At 39.9% G+C, this 24,120-nt stretch overlaps 1 protein-coding gene across 1 annotated transcript; it reads left to right on the forward strand.

Moving 5' to 3' along the window:
* Positions 1-5,665: 5,665 nt before the first annotated feature.
* On the forward strand, positions 5,666-21,301 carry mmp25b (matrix metallopeptidase 25b). Its single transcript, XM_036573269.1, has 9 exons — positions 5,666-6,192; positions 8,719-8,851; positions 11,046-11,184; positions 14,394-14,863; positions 15,885-15,981; positions 17,616-17,698; positions 17,800-17,952; positions 19,213-19,500; positions 20,512-21,301. The coding sequence occupies exons 1-9, from the start codon at positions 6,091-6,093 to the stop codon at positions 20,772-20,774; spliced, it is 1,728 nt and encodes a 575-aa protein (XP_036429162.1). The 5' UTR covers positions 5,666-6,090; the 3' UTR covers positions 20,775-21,301.
* Positions 21,302-24,120: the final 2,819 nt, after the last annotated feature.

The raw sequence follows: 24,120 nt of genomic DNA on the forward strand, positions 1-24,120 counted from the left end.
TTTTTTTTTAAGATTCACACACTGTGCTGCAGTAAATCCATTTAAAGCCCAGTCACACTAACATTTACATTCGTTTCAATGGAATTTCAATTGGCTTCTGAGGCTATTTAATTTTTGTGCCAGACTTCACCTGAAGTTGAGTGGTGAATCCTTGACCAACAACACTAAGGTACTGGCTGTGTTGACCTCTGAAAGGGCGGCTCTTCATTTAGCAATGAAGGATCCAAAATGGAGGAAGCTAAATTAACCAGTGTCTAAGCACATTTCCTTCCCACTAACTATATGGTCCAGTCGTGGCACTTAGCTTTTCGAAGGCTGATTTCGACATTTTGAAATGCCTGATTCAAAGCTCATTTGAAAAATGGGCCTGCACAATGTGCTCCAGGACTGTCTGGTGCGGTGTGTTTGCGTTCCCAGATGCAAGGTGGACGTCATTGTGTGGCACAAAGATTTCAGCCCTCATTAGGTGGCCATTGCTCGTCCTCCCCTGCGTCTCTGAGCAGCAAATAAAGCAAAAAAGACGGCAAATAACTGTAAAGATAATTCAACTCAAAGCAAAAACCGAGTTAAATCTCTCCATCTTGCTTCGATGCAGCCTCTAATTATGGCAGCCTACGTCATCTGAAGTTTCTTCACATAAATGTAGTGGATGTAAACATGACTTAATTTGCAATTTTTTCTGCTGAAATTTCATAAATGTGCATTTGCAAAATGTTTGCATGGAAACCCAGCTAGAGACGGGATGATTCACAGTCAGTCAGGAGACTGTATTGTTATTTTGTTACTATCTGTTCGCTTTTGTGTTTTAACTGTTCATGATCAGTGAATTTAGCTTGTTAACAGCACTAAAATTAAGTTTTTCAGTCTTCCTGATCAGTTCCAGTCACGTACTTACCTAAGGTGACACAAAATGTGATGTTCTAGTGTCACTGCGGCTTTAAACAGGCCTAATTATGCTGTCTTTGTAATGTAGCTTACAGTTGGCCAGTGTTCTTTAAAGCTGCTCTTTGTAAGTTTGGCAAATTTGGGGAATTGGCGACCTCTCTGGTGGAAATATGTAACTCCATGAAATGTGTACAGGAATATTTTGTTACATAGATTGTGCTGCTGTTGCGTTTCCATGGCAGCAGGTTTATTGATCGGTTCTGGACATGTTATCCTCATGTTAAAGGAACGTACTCATTAGTTAATTTTTACTAGTTAAGACACCACTTACAGCTTTGTGTCACGACCAAATTTAGTTAACAGAACAGTTTAAAACAAGCTAGCGAACTAAGGCCTTAGTAAAGACTAAGTATAATTTTATGTAAAATTTGTGCAACTTAGTCCAGCACCCCACCAACGCTGCTCAGGTCACCTAGCCGTATTGAGCTGGACCTTCTTTTTGAGTCTATGTGTGTAACATTCTTACATAAACACCTCTGACGTGGTCTGAAAAACGCCTGCCAAATCAGACCTGACAGCTCTGACTTTTGAATGATTATGTCAGGCTTTACAGGGCGACTCACAGCAGTGCACAAACATGTTTTAGCAGATTTTAACAAAAAAGCGCAGCTTTAAGTACTGAATATAATATAGTATATAGTATATAATATATATAATATAAGTATAGTATATAATATATATAATATAAGTATATAATCACTATAATGAATATCACATTGCAATATGCTTCATTTTATATATATAACATATATAATATAGCTTTAATAGTCATGGTTCACCGCTGATCATCAGTGTTCTCTCACTACAATAACCAGCATTCCCCCGGGGCAGTTGTAGTTTTTAAATGTACCTTCAAAATCCATCATCAGAAGGGAGTTTTCATAGTCTTTAAAATCTCACTTTAGAGACTGTCACACCACTGAAGGAGGCGAGTCGGCAGATGAAGCATTTGGCCCGAGTGCCACTAATCGTGTTAATATCACTGTAACGTGTGACACAATAAATGTGATAAAATACACAAATGTTCTTTAAACAATTTCATTATTAATATTTGTTCCAATAAATAATTAATATAATTAATATAATATAATTAATAATTAATATTAATATTTGTTCCAATAAATAATTCTCATAGTCTGCAACATGATGGGCAAAGACAATTCCCTGAACAGCACTGTGGTTTTTAGTACCTTCAAATAAATTCAATGTGTGCAGTCATATGTGTATAACTTGAGTACAGCTGGCTCTACCTATTAAGCGACATAAGCAGCTGCTTAAGGCCCTGTTGCCAGCAGGGGCCCCCCTAACAACTTTTAGATAATTACTGTTACTTACCATTATGTTGTCTAATAAGACGCTGGAAAGGCGGGAGGAAAGTGACTAGTTAATCGTGTCTTAAACAAGAGAAGATAAGGAGAAAAAGATAAAAGATGAAACATTAACATTATATCGTTTTTTTATTTTCTTTTTGGCTTTCGATCAGAAAACAAGAATCAGTCAATCTGGACGGAGATGCTGAGAAGCTGTTAGAACCCCATTAACATTCAGTCATCAGCAATACACAAAATTGCCATTTTTCTACATACTTTACACCTCTTGTAGTCGTTGGGGTCTTCTTTATGATGCCGTACTCTGGCCCCTTCTTTCGTAAAAGCACGTCAAAATAAAAGTCCTTTTTTGTTGTGCTCCTGACATCTGAGGAAGTAAGAACTTGCAGATAAAAGTTTTTCAGTGAGCTGAGCACTTTTAAAGTTGTGATTTTTTGCAACATGGTTTTTGTTTTAAGTTTTCAAACATAAACTATTTTATTTAGAATTTTATAACTAAATTTAACCTTTTTTGATAGTTTAGTTAATCAGCATACATGGTTAGACAGTTGAACTGTTGAAAATATAAATATGACACATCAAATAAGTCACTAATGTTGATAACTCACAAATCACCAAATGTCCACACATTTAGGAAATCTGCCCACAACATACAGCGCAACCCTAACATGCAGCTAATACAGAGTGATGCATGCAAACCCTGGTCTTTTAGAACATGTATATTTTATAGATTTTATATTATATTTATATTCAAATTTTAATTTTATATCAGGCATGTCTGGCAAGCAGAGGCAGCATCCACAAAGCTTTGTTTCACTTTGTTTCTGCTGCCTGCTGCCACAGAAGCATATACAAATAGTAGTGGGGTTTAGTGGGGCATGATGATTGGCTAGGGTCACCCTTTGATGCTGGACCAATCATCATGCCCCACTAAGTGTAAGTGCCTTACACTAGCACACTACTTGATCAGCCATTTAAGGTCTGCATATGAGCAACTATTCACGCTACTAGTAGGAAAAAATAATCACTGAACCTAAACATAGTGTACACAGGAAATAACACCCTTTAGTTTACTTCATCACGGGCCTACATTTAGAATTGGAATTAAAGCACGCAATCTAAGTTTAGACAACCAGTGACAACCTGTGGGAAATGTTAGGCGATTCAGATCATCATTCAGTAGAACAGTGATTAGAGTTTTAATTTTATTAGTTATATTGTTATTATTATGTTGTTATTATTATTTTTATTATTATTATTATTATTAGTTATCATGATTGTTATCCTTTGTTTCTCCCTTACAGTCCCATTCATTTCTCCCCAACCCAAGGCCTTTTATTTCTTTCGCCTGACAGCCACCAAACTGCATGTACTCACTCAGGGCAGGTCTCCAGGCTCTAATTCACAGCCGCTCTGACTTGCACTCCTCGATGCGGCGTTTTTTCATCCCTCATTCCTCCCATAGTGTCCCATTCATTTATAACAACAACTAGCAACCACTTGGCAACCCCCTAACAACCATTCAGTACACAACCCTCATGCCATAGCAACTGCTTAACAACACCTTAGCCACTGCCTGGCAACAGGCTTCAGCTGCACAATCACTGTGTTGTTTTTTGTTTGTTTGTTTGTTTTGTTTTTATTTCAAAATAAAAAATAATTTGTTTTTGTCCGTTAACTCGTCCTTCAGTTTTCACGATATCAACACTGTTCCAACTCTGGAATGTTTGGTATAAATGGATGGGAATGGGAATGGGAATGGTGTGATGTACGGTTTTCGTAGAGTCCTTATTACATGATGATTTTTTTTTTCCAAAAGGAATGAATGGGGTGAAAAAGTTTGTGCATATATTATAAAGATAGAAAAAGCTTATTAACACCCTCTTACCATGGCAACCACCAGTAATCGCCTAGCAGTCCTTTAGCAGCTGCCTAGCAACGCCCTAGCAACCATGTGGGATACCATTGCAACACCCCAGCAACCACCTGGGATTCCATAGCAGCTGCATAGCAACACCCTAGCAACCAGCTGGAATACCATAGCAGCTGCATAGCAACACCCAAGTAACCAGCTGGGATACCATAGCTACTGCGTAGCAACACCCCAGCAACCATCTGGGACACCATTGAACACCCTAGCAACCACCTGGGATACCAAAGCAACTGCATAGCAACACCTAACAACCACCTCCTTTTCTTTAGGAAATGCACTTTTCCAGTTTGCATAGCGCTTCGTCACCGAGGGAAATTACAGGCAGCTAAAAGTCTCTGAGAGCTTAAAGAAGAACCATCAAGAGGAACAACAAGTCAAAAAGCAGAACCCGTCCTCCTCCGGGTGACACTGGACGGTGTGGTTAAAAACAGGACCAGTTTTCAGGGAACATTACACACAAAGAAACTTGAACCATTCTGGAAAAAAAATCCACAGAATAAGCGCATGACCAATACTGAAAGTGAATTAATGAGCTGGAAGGCTACTGATTGTGTCAGACATATTAAATACAGTAAGAATGAGGGTGATAAAGTGGCCAGTAAGTCCACAGTAACACTGCAGTACCTAATACACCTGTTCCCATAGAGCCCATTCCCTCCAGTTAGAGGAGAGAAAATCACCTGCTTCTGGCAGCAATATGTCAAAATATTGACTTAGTGGCTGAAAATAATGACTGATTTTCTCAAAATATTGACCTAATATATTAAAATAATGACTTATTGTATGAAATATTGACATAGCATCTGAAATAATTACTTAAAATATTGACTTAATATCTTGGAATTATGATTTTTTTTTCACAGAATATTCACATAACATCTTGAAGCATTGACTTAATATCTTGGAATAGTGACTTATGATCATTAAATATAATAATGTAATTAAATATAATAATAATGTAATATCTCAACTTAAATTTTGAAATAATGACATTTTTGAAATATTGACATAATATCTTAAAATTACATTTTCTCTAAATATTAACTTAAGATCATTTTAAAAAGATGGTTCTTCAAGGGTTCTTTAGTAAAGGTAATGGTTCTATTAGAACCTTTTTAAAAAAGCATTTTTCTATTGTTATAAACAACAGAAGAACCCTTTTTAGTGCTATATAGAACCATATACAACACATTCTCCATCAGTCTGAAGACAGTTTCACCATGCAGAGTGATAGTGCTTAAATGGCTCTTTGAATGTTCATGGTTCTATATAGAGCCATTGTGTTTACTGAAGAACCCTTGAAGAACCATCTTTTTTAAGAGTGTAATGGATCTTAAAAGCCAACAGAGAGAAATCCTGAAGCCTCATGTTTCTAAAAAATGACGACTCACACTCGCAGAGAGAGAGAGAGAGAGAGAGAGCGAGGAAAAGAGACCGGAGAGGTGGAGAGAGACATACACACACACACTACACACACACAGAGAGAGAGAGAGAGAGGGAGAGGTTTTCTTTCTGATCGATCGTTTGTGCTCCGTGTCGTCTCTGGAGAGAGTTGGAAGGAAGAAGAAGCGCACGGCGCGCTGAGGGTCCGCTGAGGGTCCGCTGAGGAGAGGCAGTGATTAATAACACAAACCCAGCAGAGGATTTAAAGAAGCACATCAACTTTAAACAATTTTCCTTTCTCTACCTTTTGAAACACTGTAAAGCCTTTTGTGTGGGTGTTAAAACTTTGGTCATCGCAGTGCGCTCTGGTGTCTGCAGCAGAGGGGGTGGTGAGTGTGGAGCTAAAAGTGCGGTCAGTGTGGAGCTGAGTGGGTGGTCAGGGGGGGATATTAGTGTGCGCTGCTGTTTTCCTCATCTTAGTGCGTTCACACATGCACAGTGATGGACGCTGGGTCTGGTTTGGTTTATCTGACGGCTACTGTGGTCATGTTTGCTTCTCCGGTCACTCTTGCACCGATGCCTGACCAGTACTCCCGGGGTGTGGTGAGTACTCCTCTTTGAAGTCTTCCATACAATAATTATAGATGTTTTTCGGAGATGCTTCTGATTTAAATGCTTCCCTATACATATGTGTGTGTGTATGTGTTTGTATATGTGTGTGTGTTTGGGTTTGTGTGTATGTGTGAGATCAGGGCAGTTTGCAAAAACTCTAATATTAGAATAAATACAAACAGATCAATGCGTAGTATAATCTTAAAGGTGCAGTGTGTAAGATTTAGAGGGATCGTTAAGCAGAAATTGAACATAGAACACAAAACCATATTATCATTATTATATAATCACCTGTAAATTTGAATCGCTGTGTTTTCGTTAGCTTAGAACGAGCCCTTTATATCTACACAAGGAGCGGCTCCTCTTCCAACAAAAACCACCATGTTGCGCTGCCATGTTTCTACAATAGCCCAGAACGGACACACCAAACACTGGCTCTAGAGGGCGCCTTTCATGTTTTTACACTGAAGTGGCAGCTTGAATTTGGTGGCGCTGTAGCTCCTGCTGAAAGACATAGAAAGAAGAAACCGTTATTTTGTGTCATGAGAAGTTTGAGAAATTTTGACAAACGGAGGATCAAACATATTATTTAACACGAGCAAAATCGAGGGAAGATGAATCCTCATTGTCAAAGAAGCGAAAACATGAAGAAGCAAAACAAAATTGGGACAGGTAATGGCCGAAAACCTGATGGCCATCGTAGGTTCTACTACGCACTTGGAAAGGGAGGGGTGAGGGAGGGGTGCCACTAATCTTACACACTGCACCTTTAACCATTTCCAGATCTCCAGTCCAGTATTTACAGTTCCCATCCAACACCTGCTTTATCTAATCAGTGCTTCACTGAACTAAATCAGGTGCTGCTGATAGAACTGAACACATGCATGTGAAGTCTGGAGTGCAGCGAGAAGCCAGAAACCAAAGGTTAAAATTAAGAATCTAAATGGGATTTTCTTTCTTATTGATCACTCATGCTCTGCATTGTCTTTGGAGAGAGTTGGAAGTGAAAAGAAGAGCTTGGTACACTGAGGGTCCACTGAGGGTACGATATCATGTTTGCCTGGGTTTTAAGTTTGTGGACCTGTTGGCCAAGTAGCCATAAGCACCAGTGAACCCTTATAATTCTCAGATTCATTATTAATCATTTACAAGCATTTCCATTATAAGCTACAGTAACAGCTTCCGTAAGCTTTCATTGTGGCTTTGGAACAGCATTTATCCACCAGTTCCTGTTGGAACCATATCACAGGACACCATCACACCAGGTTGCACGTAGCTGCAGTCACAGTCATTTCCAGTGACTGGTGAAAGTAGCCTTTGTTGAAACTTAAGCCCAAGTCAAGACCAAGACTTTGCAGTGGTTGAGTCTGAGTCAAAACCGAGCATCACTCCCTGAGACCAAGACAAGGCTGAGTCCACCTTGTCCTGAGACCGAGTCAAGATCAAGCCCGCCTTACCCCAAGACAGAGTCCAAATGATGTCGAGACCGAGACAAGATGGTGACCCATAATTTCCACTATCAAGACCGAGTCGGGAATCGAGTACTACAACACTCGGTAGAAATATGCACAGGCAGGTTGCTGTACAAGGTAAACCGTCCCGAACCTGAAACGGCCTGAAGTATTTTGTCAGGCCCCTTTGGGCTTGGGGATGGAGAGTACAACACTTGGCCTTCCAGCTGAGACTGGACGTCTTTACATAGAAGTTGCCAAGATGAATCCCTTGGAAATGACAGCGGCAGTGAGAACATTGAATCCTGTGTACCTTTTCTAGAATTGGGCTAAGGCACCTGTGTCAGGCTCCAGTCCTCGTGGGCCGAAACACTGCAGACTTTTAAACACACAGCTCATCAGCTAATCAGCAAGGCCTTCTGATCTGAATTCAGGACGTTAGATGAGGGTAAACGCTAATCTCTGCAGCAGTTTGGCCCGGAAAGTCACCAGTTTGACATGCCTGGACTAAGGCGAGGTGGTGAACTGAGGCCCAGAGTCCAGCACAGTTTGGTGATTTCCTTGCTAACTAACTAACGAGCTGCAGAGTTGAACATAGTGTTGAATCAGGACTCTGGCCCTCCAGGACTGGAGTTTTTCACTCATGGGCTAAGGTCCACCCATAAGACAGATGGTCAGGCTGTTCATCTGAACGACACAAACGTCTGTCAGATGTTTAAATTTGGTTGAGATGTGACCCTCCTGTGTTCGTAAACAGGCTGGGTTCCAGCAACCACATCTGGCTTCAGGGTTGTCATATTTTCAAATAGCAACTTCACAAGAGAAGAGAAAAAATATAATAATAATAATAATAATAATAATAATAATCTAAGTTAATGTAAAAAGATTTCTTTGTAAGTAATTTTGGTCTGTGTTGGTCTGCTCATCACAATGCAAAGGGAAACTGGACTTTTCAAATTACGCAAAAAAAGAAAAGTGACATAAACGGATGTACGATGTTTTTGCACCACAGTGATGATATATTTTTAACTGGCTTGTAAGAAAGTCCCAACTGTTCCTGTGTCAGGATTGGCTAAGCAGGTATGGGTACCTCTCTCCACCTGACCCACATGCGGGAAAACTGCAGACCAAAGAAGGAATCGAGAAAGCCATCAGGCAGATGCAGAGATTCGCAGGAATAAGGGAAACAGGGAAACTCGGTAAGTTAATCCCTTTATACACTACTTTTGTATTTGTATCTCTTGATCAAACATTACACATTTGCATTCTTTATGTTATCTGATGACTGAGCATTCCCACAGCTTAAGTACCAAATTCTGATATGTTTACTAAGGATAGTCTATGGCAGGGGTCGGCAACATTTTATTGCCCTGTTGCGGCTCCACAGCAGAATCAGATTTGTAGGTAAAAATAAAATAATCCTCCTTTACAGTAAAATAAAGCTCTGCTGATCGTTCAACACAGTTTAACAATAAATGGTCTTAAACGCTGGAGTTAACGTATAACTGCTAATTTACTAACTTTTGACCCTGAAGGTCAGCTCAGACTGCTGGTTATAGCAATGCAGACAACAATCTCGCCTAGCTCGAAGCTAACGAAACGGCAAAGAGAGAGACTTAAGATGAACATCTATAATTTGGAGACGAATGAGCTTATTTATGTTTATAATCACTCCAGCTGGTTTCCTGATACGTTTAATCTGCAATGAGAAACTGACAAACACTAAAAAGCTGAAGTCAGTTTCTCATTCACCAGCTTCTTGTTCGAATTCTCCCGTTCCACCTTAAATGGTGCAGCAGCAGTTACATTCTAGCGCCTCAGGTACCATTTAAGGTGGAAAAAGAAAATTTTAACAAGAAGCTGGCGAATAAGAAGCTGAAGTCAGCCTTGTAAAAATGGAACAATTTTACAAGAAACTGTTGTACTTTTGCGGAAAAGTTTCCTACCAGAGACGCGAGAAAAGCGGCTATAGCTATAAGTTTAGAGCGGAGCAGAGTAAGTCTGTGTTTTCGTTTATATTTTTATCCTACACTAGTACATCAGCACATACTGAGACGCATTTACAGCTATGATGGTAAAATGGACATTAAATGTTGTGGCTCCCAAGGTGGTTTGATTTTTGTTGAAAGGACAAAAGGGCTCTTCTTAACGTTTGGGTTGCGACCCCTGACCTGTGGAGATGCTCCACATTTACTGATGGGTTGTTTTAATGAAAACTGGAATAGTTCCTCCATCTGTTGTAAACGCCTCCTAAAGTGGTACCACAGTGATCTCTGGAGCAAGATTTTCAGGTTTAAAGATTAGAAAAACCCGTTCTGATGATGTACCTTGAAGGTGGGAAGGTACATGAAGGTGCTTTGGGGTGGATACGTGGGCTATGTTTTTTTTTTAGTTTTCCTACTAGCTGGCTAATGCACCGTACAGCTTACTCTATTTATTAGCCTCTACATCAGTGGCTATGCTAGCAGTCAGGATTTCTTTAGTGGGAGGGGCTCCCAGTGGTTGTCTGATGTGTAATGCACGCTGAGAGAATCTTGATGGACAAAAGGGATACCAAATTGTGAACTCTGTCAAACCGATGAGGCTCATGGTTATAATGCTGCGCTACAGATTATTACATAATGTGATAAATAACATTAACTGCCTGTTTTATTGATTTTACAAATTTCATTTGTTGAGACCTATTTGCAGAGTGATTCAGAGCGGTTTGGTGTGAAATGGATCAGATGTCTTTACAGTGGTGGTGATAGGAACCAGGGGTCGCCATGACTACAACACAGATATAGACATTTTATTTACTATCCAGAACCACCAGTGAACCTACACGAGTCCTCTGAGTTTATATGGAATGTTGATGATGGTAAAACTGTGGAAAATCTGAAATAATAAGTTTCCTTTGGGGACTATTTTACCTCACAACATCCTGCATGTATCCCTCCACTATGAACAGATTTTAATGAAAAAGTCTTCTCAAACTATAGTAAAACAATGTCTCACACATCAGACGGCTTATTCATTACCATTTCATGAATAATGCTTTGTAAGACAGTAACATTTGATGCATTTAGAAACTTAGATGCATTTAAAAACATAACAAGACAGGCAATATAAAATATTCACTGAAAGGATGTTTATTTAAAACTATGAGGGTTTAAAGCACTTTGTCAGTTTCATGGTGTCAGATTGTTTAGTTGCAGTCCAGGGCAGGATTTCTGGACACAGTCTGTATAAAGCCTTAGTCAAACTGCATTACTGGTAAAGATGCTTCATTGATGATCCTTTTTCGTCTGGTGCCTCGCTTTTATCACGCCCTGGGTGCACTGCATTAGGAGTGTCCATTTCTGGAATCCATATATTGATCCACGCTCTTCCGTCTGTGCTTTCTCTCTCTAGACGCGGACACGCTGAAACTGATGTCAACACCAAGATGCTCACTGCCGGACATCATAGGCACGGAGGACATGCTGAGAAAGAGGAAGAAGCGATACGCTCTCTCTGGGCTCCGCTGGGGCAAAAGTAGCCTGACATGGAGGTTTGTGTGTTCGCATACAGACAGTCTGGTGAACAGTTCTCACTCAGACGCAGTGCTCTCTCTCTCTCTCTCTCTCTCTCTCTCTCTCTCTCTCTCACACACAATCACAATCAGCAAATCATCTTTAGAACTGAAGTATTAAACACATTACACTAATATCCTGCAGTGAGAGACACTGTTGTTTTTGTTATTTAACCCCTTAAATGGCAAGGGCCCAAAGGTTAATTACACAATTATGTGACCTAAGAACAGCTCAGTCTACATTAAAGTTCTGTTGTTACTGATTAATTGTTACTAAGGCCCAGTCCCATTTCACCCCTCGCCCCTCTCACTTTGTCCTTACCTCTCTATTTTGCACGTTCATGTCTAGGCGTAGGGTATCCAGAGATAGAGGGGTAGGATGAAGTGTTAGGGCTACATGACCCTCCAAACAGAGGTTTTTCAGAGACTCACTCCAAACAGAGTGTTGTGAGAAAAAAAAACGGCAAGATGGAGCACAAGCGAGTATTTTCTCCGTTAAAAATTAGGATAACCACCGTATAACCAACACTAGCAGTATGTTGATGTCTCGGTAGCTAGCTAGCTAAATTTCCAGTTCCACCTTAAATGATTACATTCTCGCGCCTCACTTGTCAGAACTGCTGCTCTATTTAAGGTGGAACGGGAAAATTCGAACAAGAAGCTGGTGAATATCTGGCTTCAGCTTCATATCACTGAAGAATTAGGGGTGGGCGATAATAAGTAATTGCCCCCCCTCTTGAAAGCATATGATTCCCTAAATGTCACAGCAGTGTTCAGCAGTGAGGAGCTGAACTTTACCCTCCTCTGCTATCACTGCAGACTGGCAGGGTCGCCTACAGAGCAGCGCTAGTAGCTGTTAATGAAGTGATGCTCTTTTTATTTGAGGGTCCCATTTCAGAGGGAAGATTTCAACCACTACCCCTTATAACTCAGTTCCAAGGGGCAAGGAGACACTTAAAAACAAGGGGTAGGCGTAAAAATAAGAAATGGGACTGGGCCTTAGTAATAAGCCTGGGATTTTAAGGAGTTAATAAACTTCCACTATATATATATGTTCACTTCAAATTTACACACATACAGTTATTTGACTTTGTACTTACAAATACGAATGAAGAAGCATAAACAAAGAAATGTTTGTAGGATGAAAAGTATTGAGATGCTATATATAGTACATGTATATATGTAAAGGCTAAAAATTCAAAATTAAATAAGTTCTAGATATTAATGTTGCAAAAAGATGTTGCTATTGGTTGGGAACACTTTATGCAACAAGAAGCAATCATGGTGAAGGTAAAGGAGCTTCCTAAAGCTCTCATGGACAACATTATTAAACAGCACTTGAATGGAAAAAGCCACAGAGCCATAGCAAAGACCTTAAATCAGTGATATGCAAGTGGAAAGCAGGGGTGATTTTTGCCACACAGGGCCCCCATGAAAATACAAATTAGACATACAGTAGATGCTGATCTTAAATAAACCATTCTAAAATATAGATGCATTTTTAAAATTGGTGTATTTGCAGTGATTTCGATGCAGCCCCACCCCCAGTCAGGGTTATAATGGACTATTCCATGTTGTTACGTGATGACACAAGTGCGTAAAGATGGACTAATATGAACAGGGTAAATAAGAGATCATCTACATTATGGAAAAGACTTTCTTTGGTGTCATTTTCTGGATTTTGAGAGGGGAAATCAAATAAAGTGATCCAAGTGCAGCAGAAAAACACGAAAAAGGAAGGAAAGCAAATGTTTGTCACTACACTTCCAAAGCAGACTTTGTTTTTTCAGCCAGAACAGAGTGCTGCACAGCCTCAGCAGACTGTACATAATGCTGGAGGTAATGTTAGTATAGAAAGCTCCATGGATCCTCTTATTTCCTGGAAAAAGTAATCTCATTACATCATTACCAAATATCTCTATATTAAAACAGGCAAAATGATCTGCCAATATAGTGAGATAATGTCACTTAATAGATTTGCTTAAGTAAAGAATATCTAGAAGAAAGTCAAATAGTCTTGTAATATCTTTACAACAATCTCCAAATGAGAAATATTAGATATTAGACGAGATATTTTTCGCAGTGTAGATGGTTGTCAACTCCGGAGGCCAGAGCCTCAGCTACTTTAAGGGTGTACTAACACTGCGTAAAACAGTTGATAGCAGTGTTGCGTCATCTGACCTGAATACTGCGTGCTGATTGGCTGAACGGATTTATCGGGTTCTGCTGGAGAACAGCGTTGGTGTTCGACCGCTTGTGCTGTAAAACATGAACTTGCGATGCCGTGACAATGAACAATAACGGCTTTAGTGACTAAACGTATTTAGGGTTTAGGACGTGCTGTGTGTCAGAATAACTCACCACAGTCAGCTCAATTTTAAAGGATGGAGTTTGTCGTTTTTTGAAAGTGAACTCTTCATTTAATCTCTCAACCCTGTTGAAAAAGGACCATTAGAAATGGTTAGGACTGAAACCTAAAGGTTTTGCTTTCTAATGGGAATTGGTTTAATGGTTTCTAAAAGAGACCACTAGTTTGGTCACCATTGGTCACTTGTTAAACCATTAGGATCCTTTACACTGTGATATCAACCCATTAAAAAAGCCAAAACACATTACCATCAGGAACCAACAGAAATACATAATGGTTTCTGTGGGTTGTTTTCAGCAGGGAAGAAACTGAATCTGGAGAGAAGAGGGATGTTGTAACATAACAGTGGCTCCAAACGCACGGCCAAATAACTCAAGACGTTCAAAAAAAAAAGATAGTGAAAGTGCTTCTACAGCCGCCAGTCTCCCGACTTGCATCCCTTTAAAAGTCCAGGAGTCCATCAGATGGACTCTGGTAACCTTGGGGACTTGAAGATGATCTGCCGAATGGAACTGGTCAAAATTGAACCACAATGCTGCAAAAAGCTCATTACTGCTTATCGTAGACGTCTTGAAGCTGTAACTGCCAACAACAGCTTTGTTGAACTAATGTTTTTTAATTGAGGTGTCTGAATGCTTTTTTTCAAAGACATGATTTTTTTGGTTATACATGTAAGTGCAAAGTCAAAAGACATTATGTAATTATGAAGTGAATATATATGCACTGGTTGAACTAGTATTGTCTGAATACTAGTTTCCCCTCACTGTATACTTAACATCTCTCTGCCTCCCTTCTTTCCCTCCTTCTCTTCTCTCTACAGTGTCCTGAATTACCCCAAGCTACACTCCACCCTCGAGCCCAGTCTGGTGAATAAACTAATGTACCAAGCCCTTAAAGTCTGGAGCGACAACACCAACCTCCAGTTCAATCAAGTTGGCCAGGCCAATCAGGCTGACATTAAAATCAGTTTCGCCCCCTCTATCCATGACGACGGCTACCCGTTTGACGGTAAGGGAGGCACGCTAGCTCACGCCTTCTTCCCCGGGGAGGCCGACATTTCTGGGGACACCCATTTCGACGATGACGAGACTTGGACCTACGGAGACAACGAAGGCAGTGCAGGCACGGACCTGTTCACTGTGGCAGTGCATGAGTTCGGCCACGCCCTGGGCCTCTCCCACTCCTCCTCGCATCCCTCCATCATGCAGCCATACTACAGTGGCTCTGTAGGAGATGAGCGAACCTATAAGCTTCCCATGGATGACCTTCTAGCCATCCAGACCTTGTATGGTAAGAGAGCTTTAGCAACCTGACCAAGGCTATAGAGCAACTCTGTTTGTATAGATCTACCTACCTCCAGCCTGAATCTAACACACCTGGGCCAGCTGATTAAATGGGTTAATGATCTGGATCAGATCAGGGCTGGTAGTGAACTCAGGAAGGTAGATTATCAGGAGCAGGGTTGCTATAGAGATACTGCAGTCATGTTATAACACGTGTCAGGCTCCAGTCCTTGCGGGCCAAAACACTTCAGCTCACCGCCTCATTAAACACACCTGATTCAGCCCCTCAGCTAATCAGCAAGGCCTTCAGCTGAACTCAGAGCATTAGATGAGGGTAAATGCTAATCCCTGTAGCACTTTGGCCCGGAGGTCTCCAGTTTGACTTCCCTGTATTATAATGAGGCTCACAGTGCATACAGCTAAAGCATTCTGCAAATAAGATGATTCTGATTAATATTTATTTGCTTGTATCGAATGTACTCATTCACTGCAGCCCACAATGGCATTTTCAGGGCTAATATTCTTTTAAAAGGCCCATATACTACTACAGTATACTTTTCTTATATTTGCTTTTCCCAATTTATGATGTTGGGCTTATGTACAAAAAAGGTACATTATTTTTACATGAACATTTTCCACCTTCTCTTTATCCCTTAGAATTAAACAGGCTGTTTATATTTCTGTACCTTTAAGACTGATGTATGTAAATGAGCTCTGTTCTTATTGTTTGGATCATGGGGAGTGAACAATTTGCTTTAAATGTTTAAATTACTACACCCCTTAAATGGTCGGGGGCCAATGGCAGGTCCAAAGTTTTATGACACACGTCTATAATCTATGAATAGCTCAACCAGTTTGCACTGAAGTCCATGTAGTTACTGAGATTTTAAGAGGCTAAAAGAGTTTTAAACAATATTTTACGTGATCCAGGCCCTTTAAACCGTTCACTATCATTTAAGACGCATGTCAAAATGGCTTTTAGCTCAATTTAATTTTTTTGTTGTTGTTTTTGTAACCATTGACTGCAGGGATCAAAGTGAACAGAGAAACAACTCCCCCTGTTGGTCGGCCCACAACCCGCCGGCCTGAGCGGCCCAAAACTCCTCCACCGAGAGTGACTGCACCGTGAGTGCTGTTTATAAGTCCTTAGCATTTCCATACCACTGAAACCTATTCTGGGTTTTCCTTAATTGAACACACAAGATTCAGTTACTCATCAGAAAATATAAAAATGTCAACAAACCCAGGACTGACAAGCATTGCACCATACATAAAGCACTGAGGCTGGACGATATGGCAAAAACATAACATCATGATACTACTCTCACATAACATGATATGCAGTGAGGAAACTGACAAAATGCATCGGCAAAACACCACCACATTGAAAAAGGCTTTCAAATGATTACAGTACCAAAATTAACTTTTGGAGGTACTTTAAACAATTGGTCAAAAATTATGAATATAATAATACAAAGGCGTCTAATCAGCTGCTTGTTACCGTGTTATCATGTAGTTACTGTACACATGGTTGTCATTGTTTACTCTTTATTCCTGCAATTGCAGTTGTCCAGTGTAAGCTGATTATATGGTCATCATATCACAATTATTACATTAACACCTGATAGATATAATTTCAGCTGATCGTGATTATTTTCCACAGTTGTTAACTTTGACAATGACGTGTTTACACTGTAACAGAATGTAAATTGGGTAGTTTCAGTTGTTGCGCTGAGGCAAATACATGTAATCATTGATGGCAGCGATGAGCAAATGTTTGTTTATTTGAACTCGTGCAGAGTCTGTCAGTGTGTAACGCCGAAGATGAGAAGCGAGCAATTTATATTTTCATACTGGGTAACTGCAAAGGCCGTAGGTCAAAGATAAAAAGGGAAAAATCTGAAGTTCAATGCAACCAAATCTGAGATTCTGTCCAAAACTTTCAAAAAACAAAAAACACAGGCAAGGATGAAAATCCGACAGGGCATAACAAGAAACGAGAAGGCTCAGAATTGACAGAGAAACTCTCTAACAAGACTTTGCAAAAACATGGGAACACACAGGCTATAAATAGAGAATTATATTACAAAACAACATTCAGGTGTGCAGTAAGCAGACTAGAACTGAGGTGAGAGGGACCTCTGCACAGCAGTGCTGCTGGAGTTTTTAAACACTGTGTCCACTCACTGTCCACTCTATTAGACACTCCTGCCTTGTCAGTCCACCTTGTAGATGTAAAGTCAGAGACGATAGCTCATCTGCTGCTGCACAGTTTGTGTTGGTCGTCCTCTAGTCCTTCATCAGTGGTCACAGGACGCTGCCCACAGGACACTGTTGGCTGGATGTTTTTGGCTGGTGGACTATTCTCAGTCCAGCAGCGACACTGAGGTGTTTAAAAACTCCAGCAGCACTGCTGTGTCTGATCCACTCAGACCAGCGCAACACACACTAACACACCACCACCACGTCAGTGTTACTGCAGTGCTGAGAATGATCCACCACCCAAATAGTACCTGCTCTGTAATGGTTCATGGGGGTCCTGGCCACTGAAGAACAGGGTAAAAGGGGGCTAACAAAGTATCAGAGAAACAGATGGACTACAGTCTGTAACTGTAGAACTACAAAGTGCTCCTATACGGTCAGTGGAGCTGATGGTTTTAATGAAGTGGCTGATTATTTATCATAATACCAACATCATCATATTGCCCATCTGCTTTGGTTTTAAGGTGACAAAGTATCCTTTCACTGTTCTTTCTCAGGCCTGACCCAGACGCCCAGGCTCGCTGTGAGGGAGGATTTGATGCTGTGGCAAACATCAGAGGAGAAGTGTTCTTTTTTAAAGGTATCTAGTCCCGAAGCTCAGCACCGTAAGCTCTTTTTATACAAGTCACTGTTTCAAAGCACTCAAACAGCATCCTCTGTTTCTGCTGTTTTTGATATCAGGGCCATATTTCTGGAGAATGCAGCACACTGGTTCTTTAGTGTCCTTCTCTCCGGCTCGTATCACCAACTTCTGGATGGGGCTGCCGCGTGACACCAACAAGATCGATGCTGTTTACGAGACAAAGACTGATAGCCACATCATCTTCTTCATTGGTTAGTAAGAGCAATGCAGTGCTAGAGTTGTACTGTTTATCAAGCCCAGTGTAAGAACTGTTTTTATGTGTTTTTAAAGGGAAGGTTCACCACTTTGTCAAAATGTTTACTTTTTTTTTAGCTCTGAGAACAACAAATCAATAAGTATTGGATCTTTTGCATTATAAGTCAAACAAGCATTCAGTTTTCTACAAGAAGTTCCAGAACACCACCAGCAGCATATGCTTGGAGTAAGAACATACTGAGGAAATAGGGAAAGACTGAACCTTCTGCTACCTTTCTAAATGCCTGTATAAGCTTACAGGTTGCTGGTTTATTAGGTAAACGTGCCTTGTACTTACTCTGATTGGCCAGGTTATCAGATACACCTACCATGGAAGCGCACTTTGCAGGTACAAATTTCAAAAATTTGAACACCCCCAGTCAAACTTGTTGGTTTTCAGATCAGGCCCGCAGCACAAACCTATCCGGCCTGTGAAATTATTGTAATTTTCTATTGATCTTAGCTCAGTTCTCAATGCACTGCATCTATGGGACACTAGAAACACCACAATTCCACACCAGTCATTTCACCAAACACACTAGCTGCGTTTCAGCTGCAGTTTAACCAGTATAAACACTATAAACACTCCCTGGTGAGGGAATCGAACCCAGGCTCTTCTTCCTGTGATACTAGTATCTAGTATAGAATGTCTAGTATTCATGTAATATTTTAAGATCTACTACAAGTACATATATTTTGCTGTTGAAGGTTTGGCATATTTTGAATAAACGATGGCCAGTTCAGTTTATCGCAAAATGTTTTTAAAAAATTAAATATGTTGATTTTTTATATTTTTTTTATTATGGTGCTTTCAGTGGTTCTGTTTGACACTCCTGCTCTACAGAGAACACACTTAAATATGACATATTGGAAAAAATAAAAAGGCCACATTTTCTGTTTAATTTTCCCCCCAGTATATTAATTTCAGCAAATAAAATGTGAGTCAAATCGTTGCAGTACCGACAGTCTGAAAAGATATGGTGGAGTTGTTAAACTCAGTAAATGAATAGAAATTGTGGATTAAAATGTGAGTGTGTTCTCTGTAGAAGATGAGTTAGAAAAGCAACAAATTTTTGTGTACAGCTGTGTCTAGTAAGTGGGATTGACTTCTCCATGCAAAGTAGCTCCATTCAGGCAAAATCGCCGTCACAGGCTCTGGTTTATCTTGCGTAGTGTCTGTTTCGGTGGTCCGTTTATATGTCTGTCCTCCCTTTTAGGTTCAAACTACTGGATATTCAAGGACACAAGGGCTCTGCGTGGTTACCCCCGGCCCGTGTCAGAGTGGGGCATGAGGTCTCAGAGCGGGGGTGTGGTGAACAAAGTAGAGTCGGCGTTTGTTTGGGCTCATAACGGGAAGACGTACCTGTTCAGTGGTGGAGAATTCTGGAGGTTCACTGAAGGTCAGGGAGGGGCAGTGCCACAGCCGGATGCAGACTACCCAAAAAGTGTCTCACTGTGGAAGGGCATGCCCAGCAACCCTGATGATGTCATAAGTTGGGGACAAGGTAAGCTTTTATATTAAACTATGCTGAATTCGAGCTGCAGGATATGAATACAATACCAGTATTGTGGCTGTATTGCTACGAGTTGTATGCAAACGTCTGAATAGCTCCAGTGGCATATTTTGTTGATTTGAAGTGAAAATAAATGTTAAATTTTAGCACACAATTTCTACTTATTTTCTGAGCTTAACATAATTTTAAAAATATATCAAAATATAAAATGTGCCATAACTTTTGCACAGTCTACATTTTCAATTTTATTTTTCCCAAATGTATTAAAATTACAGTTAAATTAGCAAATAAACAGTAATTGTGCATTAAACCGTGCAGAAGTGTTTTCTCTGTAAAGGATGGGACTTACAAATTCAACAGTACATCACTGGACCACCCAAACTTTTACATATGACAGTACATTTTGCGATTGCCTTACAGTTTTATTACAAGCGTATTGGCAGATCAATAATGTGACATGATTACATTTCTGCATAATGAAATGGTTAAGATGTAAACAGAGTCTTTCAGAGTGGTTTGGTGTGAAACGCTCCGTTTTACAAGAGTTTTCAGAGAAACGTTTGGCCTAAAACTTACATACATTTTATATTATAACACATTCATGGTGGAGGCTTACATGCAGGGTGTTGTGAGGCAAAGAAAACTTAATATTTTCTGATTTTCCACTATTTCACCATCATCAACGTTCCATATAAGACTCGTGTAGGTTCACTGGTGGTTTTGGATAGTAAATAAAATTTGTGTTGTAGTCATGGCGACTTCTGGTTCCTATCACCACCACTGTAAAGTTTCTCAACCTCTGTATTGTGTAGACATTTTTAAGACTGGCCTGCGTTATTCTGACCAAAATACTGTACTTTTGCTGGATTACATGAATACAGTGATTTATCAGAACCCCCACAGAAGCTCATCTGGGCCAGGATGCTGTGATTGGTCAGCATGATTATCAATATGAACTGCATTTCATGATAATATGCTAATTCATGTGGTATTTCTCCACAGCCAGAGACACATATTTCTTCAAGGACAACTCCTACTGGGTTGTAAAGAGTGGAGGATTGGACCAGGGGGTCATCACTCCCAAATCAACTGCAGTTGATTGGATGCTTTGTCCTGCGCCAGCGCCTACCCCATCATACAAGCCACGCTCAGGAGGAGGAGAGTGCAACTGTGACTTCAACGCAGCCCCAAAATTCACTGCACCTTCACGGCTGATACTCGTCCCACTTGTAATACTGTTGCAGTGCGTCAGTCAGCTGATTTAGTCCAGACTCGACCTCAGCTGACTGTTAACACATTCAGATTTACACATAATGCAAGACATTGTTTACATCAATACAACATTTACAAATATGAAAATGGACAAAAGTGCAGACAAAATTAATGCAAAACAGCTGCTAGTGTTTGTAGCTATGCAGTGTACTTTAGTCCATGTTTATAGATAACAGTGTCAGAAACCATGCAAGCATATTTATTATTAGTTTTGAGGGTGTGACGATATAATAACTTGTTTGTTTCATTCTTTGAAGAAAAAAGGCCCATTACTTGCTACTTCTACACATCAGCTGTTAGTTTAACTTACAGCCGAATGCAGTTTGAGGGAAGTACATGATGATGGTGTTTCCACAGCGCTTATTGGTGAATGGGTGGATATAAGCTTCCATCACTTGTGGCACCATTTAGCCCTTGTAGCTCTTAAAAAGAAACCTTTATTTTTATATTTTTTAAACACTGAATCTAACCGATATTATCTTAAAGGGGAATTCCATCAATGTTTCCAAATTTCTTTACAATTAAGTCTTTAAAATCTAAATCATTCAGAGTGGTTTGGTGTGAAATGGTTCAGATGTCTTTACAGTGGTGGTGATAGGAACCAGGGGTCACCATGACTACAACACAAATATAGACATTTTATTTACTATCCAAAACCACCAGTGAACCTACAGGAGTCTCCTGAGTTTATATGGATTGTTGATGATGGGAAAACAGTGGAAAATCTGAAATAATCCGAAAAAAAAACATTCCCTGCATGTATCCCTCCACCATGCATAGATTTTTAAAAAGAAGTTTTTCTAAAACTATTACAACCATTTCATGTAGTAACTTTCTGTGAGGGAGCTTTTAGAGGTGGACGTCTGGTTCCTATCATCACCACTGTGAACAGTTCTGACTCTGTAAGTTTCTCTAGAACAGAGCGTTTCACACCAAACCACTCTGAATGACTCTGTTTACATCTTCACCCTTTATTTATGCATTTATTTCTTGCTAAATAAGATTTTTATTTTAATGATTCTATTTGAAGGTAAAGTGCTGATATTATTAATATTTTTAAGTTATGTATCTGAAACATGCACATATGGTGTTTATTTGTGTTTAAAATGTTTTGTCTTTGCATAAACGTCTGTAAACGTGGGGCACAAATGGCAGCCCCAACATGGAATCACCCAGCTACATTAACCTCACAGCTCTGAAGAAGCAAACTTCAGACACCAAGCATGTCTCGGCTGGTTGACTTCATGTGGGGTGAACAGAAGAAACCTGTGTAAATTAGATTTTTTTGGTGAAACCATCTTTTTAATTCATGCATTGTACCTTTAAAGGTTCTATTCTCTGCTTCTTTTCAGGAAAAAGAACAACCTGTTAAATATTCCTATGCAGAATTTGTTTTTATCAATAAATAACTATGCACTCTGCTGAAGGTTTCATAATAAAAGTAACTTATTATCAGCAGAATTTGGTAATAAAAGACTTGCCATCCTCTAATCTGGGCGCTTTGCTGTTAAAACTACTGTAGGTGAAAATTTGTAAATGTTTTGGTTTTCATGACCTCACAAAAACACTGAAGACACCTGTTTCTCCAGATTAAGTTTTATAAATGGACTATGGTCTGGAGAGTGGACAGTACGTTTTAAATGAACATTGTTTCTGTACATCAGCCTCTTTAAAAGTATGGAAAATGTGTTTTTCAGTTATTCGGGCCTTTAATCCTTTCAGTGTAAGGCTGAGTTTCTGAATACATGTTGAGAATGATGTTGTCCCATTTCTGCTGCTGACTCTTGATTTAAAATCCACCAATTCTATCGTTTCTCTTTTTGCTTTTCACCATTATGGACCTTTTGAACAGCTGTTAATCTATACATTTCCACACTGTCTTTGTCATCTTCCTGTAAAATTCAGCTGGTGGTAAACAGCCCTCCACACTCAGCCTGAAGTGTTTTATACAGGACCAAAAAACTTTTATAACTTAATAGTAGAACCCTGTTTGGTTCTACATAAAACCATTAATAAAGGTTCTTTAAAGCAGTGTCTTTCAAACTGGGGACTGTAGAAAAAATGAAGGTGTAGCTCAAGTTGTAAATTTGTCAGTTTATTAAATCTGATTTGGCCAAATCTAGAAACACATGGCTTGTTTTAAAAATATTAGATGTTATGAAACATTATTAAAGTTCAAAATAGTGCCAGTCAGTCACAGTTTACAGCCAACCAGCACATCACAGGGAGTTTATCTGTACAGTCATAAAACAGTGGCATGCCAGGTCGGCGATAGCTGCGGAGAAAGCCAGCAAAATGGACAAGGTTCTGGTGAGAAATCGTTTATCAAGGGAAATGAGTGACCAGTGGGGCAAGGACTGCTTTAAAGAACCACATACACAACAGGTCTTCCACAATAAACCAGTAAACCATGGAAAGAACCTTTTACACACTCAGATGAGTTATTGAGTATTCAGGTTGATATACAGGCACAACCTCTGCCTTTGTTAAAGAACCCTTGAAGAACCATTATAAGGGTGTACAGCTTTGCCACCAGTCAGGTGGTCAGTGGTGATGTCAGCTCTTCTGGAAGGAACTCCTACATCTGGCTACACTAAATCCTGAAACTGCTGCAGTTTGATTTTGACACTGATCTGTGCAGGAAACCACGATGTGTGACTAGATTTCATAACACTCACAAGCAGCTGGGTGGCACTGACAGGTGACCGCAAAAGGAACCCTGCCCATGTGAGGCCGTTATGACCAGCACATGGAAATTACAGCAGAGGGTTTATTACTTTTGAAAAAAACTGATTCTTCTCATGATTGATCACTAACTGGAGCGTAATGAAGTGAATGGGCAGCTTTAAACATAGCTATTTACAGGGGAAATCCACCAATTTTTCTAAAACGTCTGCATATTTCTGTGGTTTGGTGTTTTATTTCTGTACAGTGGTAACGACAGGATCCAAAAGGTCCACTCATTTTTTTTTTCTTTTTTATAAACACCATTCAAAACAACCAGTGAACATACCTGAGTTTTACATGTGATGATGGTGAAGTCAGTTCTTTAGGGACTATTTTGCCTCACAACACCCTGCATGTATCCCTCCACCAGGAACAAATTTTAAAAATGTGAGACCCTAAATCTTCCCAAAACTACTGTATCAGGCAGCAAATTAATAACCATTTTATATAATAACTTTCTGTGAGGGAGCTTTTAGAGGTGGACGTCTGGTTCCTATCACCACCACTGTGAACAATTCTGACTCTGTAAGTTTCTCTACAACAGAGCGTCTCTGTTTCTCTGTTTACATCTGAACCATTTAATTATGCAGACAATTTTAAAAGGGCCTTAAA

Source organism: Colossoma macropomum, unplaced genomic scaffold, assembly GCF_904425465.1.
Source record: "Colossoma macropomum unplaced genomic scaffold, Colossoma_macropomum, whole genome shotgun sequence".
Classification (NCBI taxonomy): domain Eukaryota; kingdom Metazoa; phylum Chordata; class Actinopteri; order Characiformes; family Serrasalmidae; genus Colossoma; species Colossoma macropomum.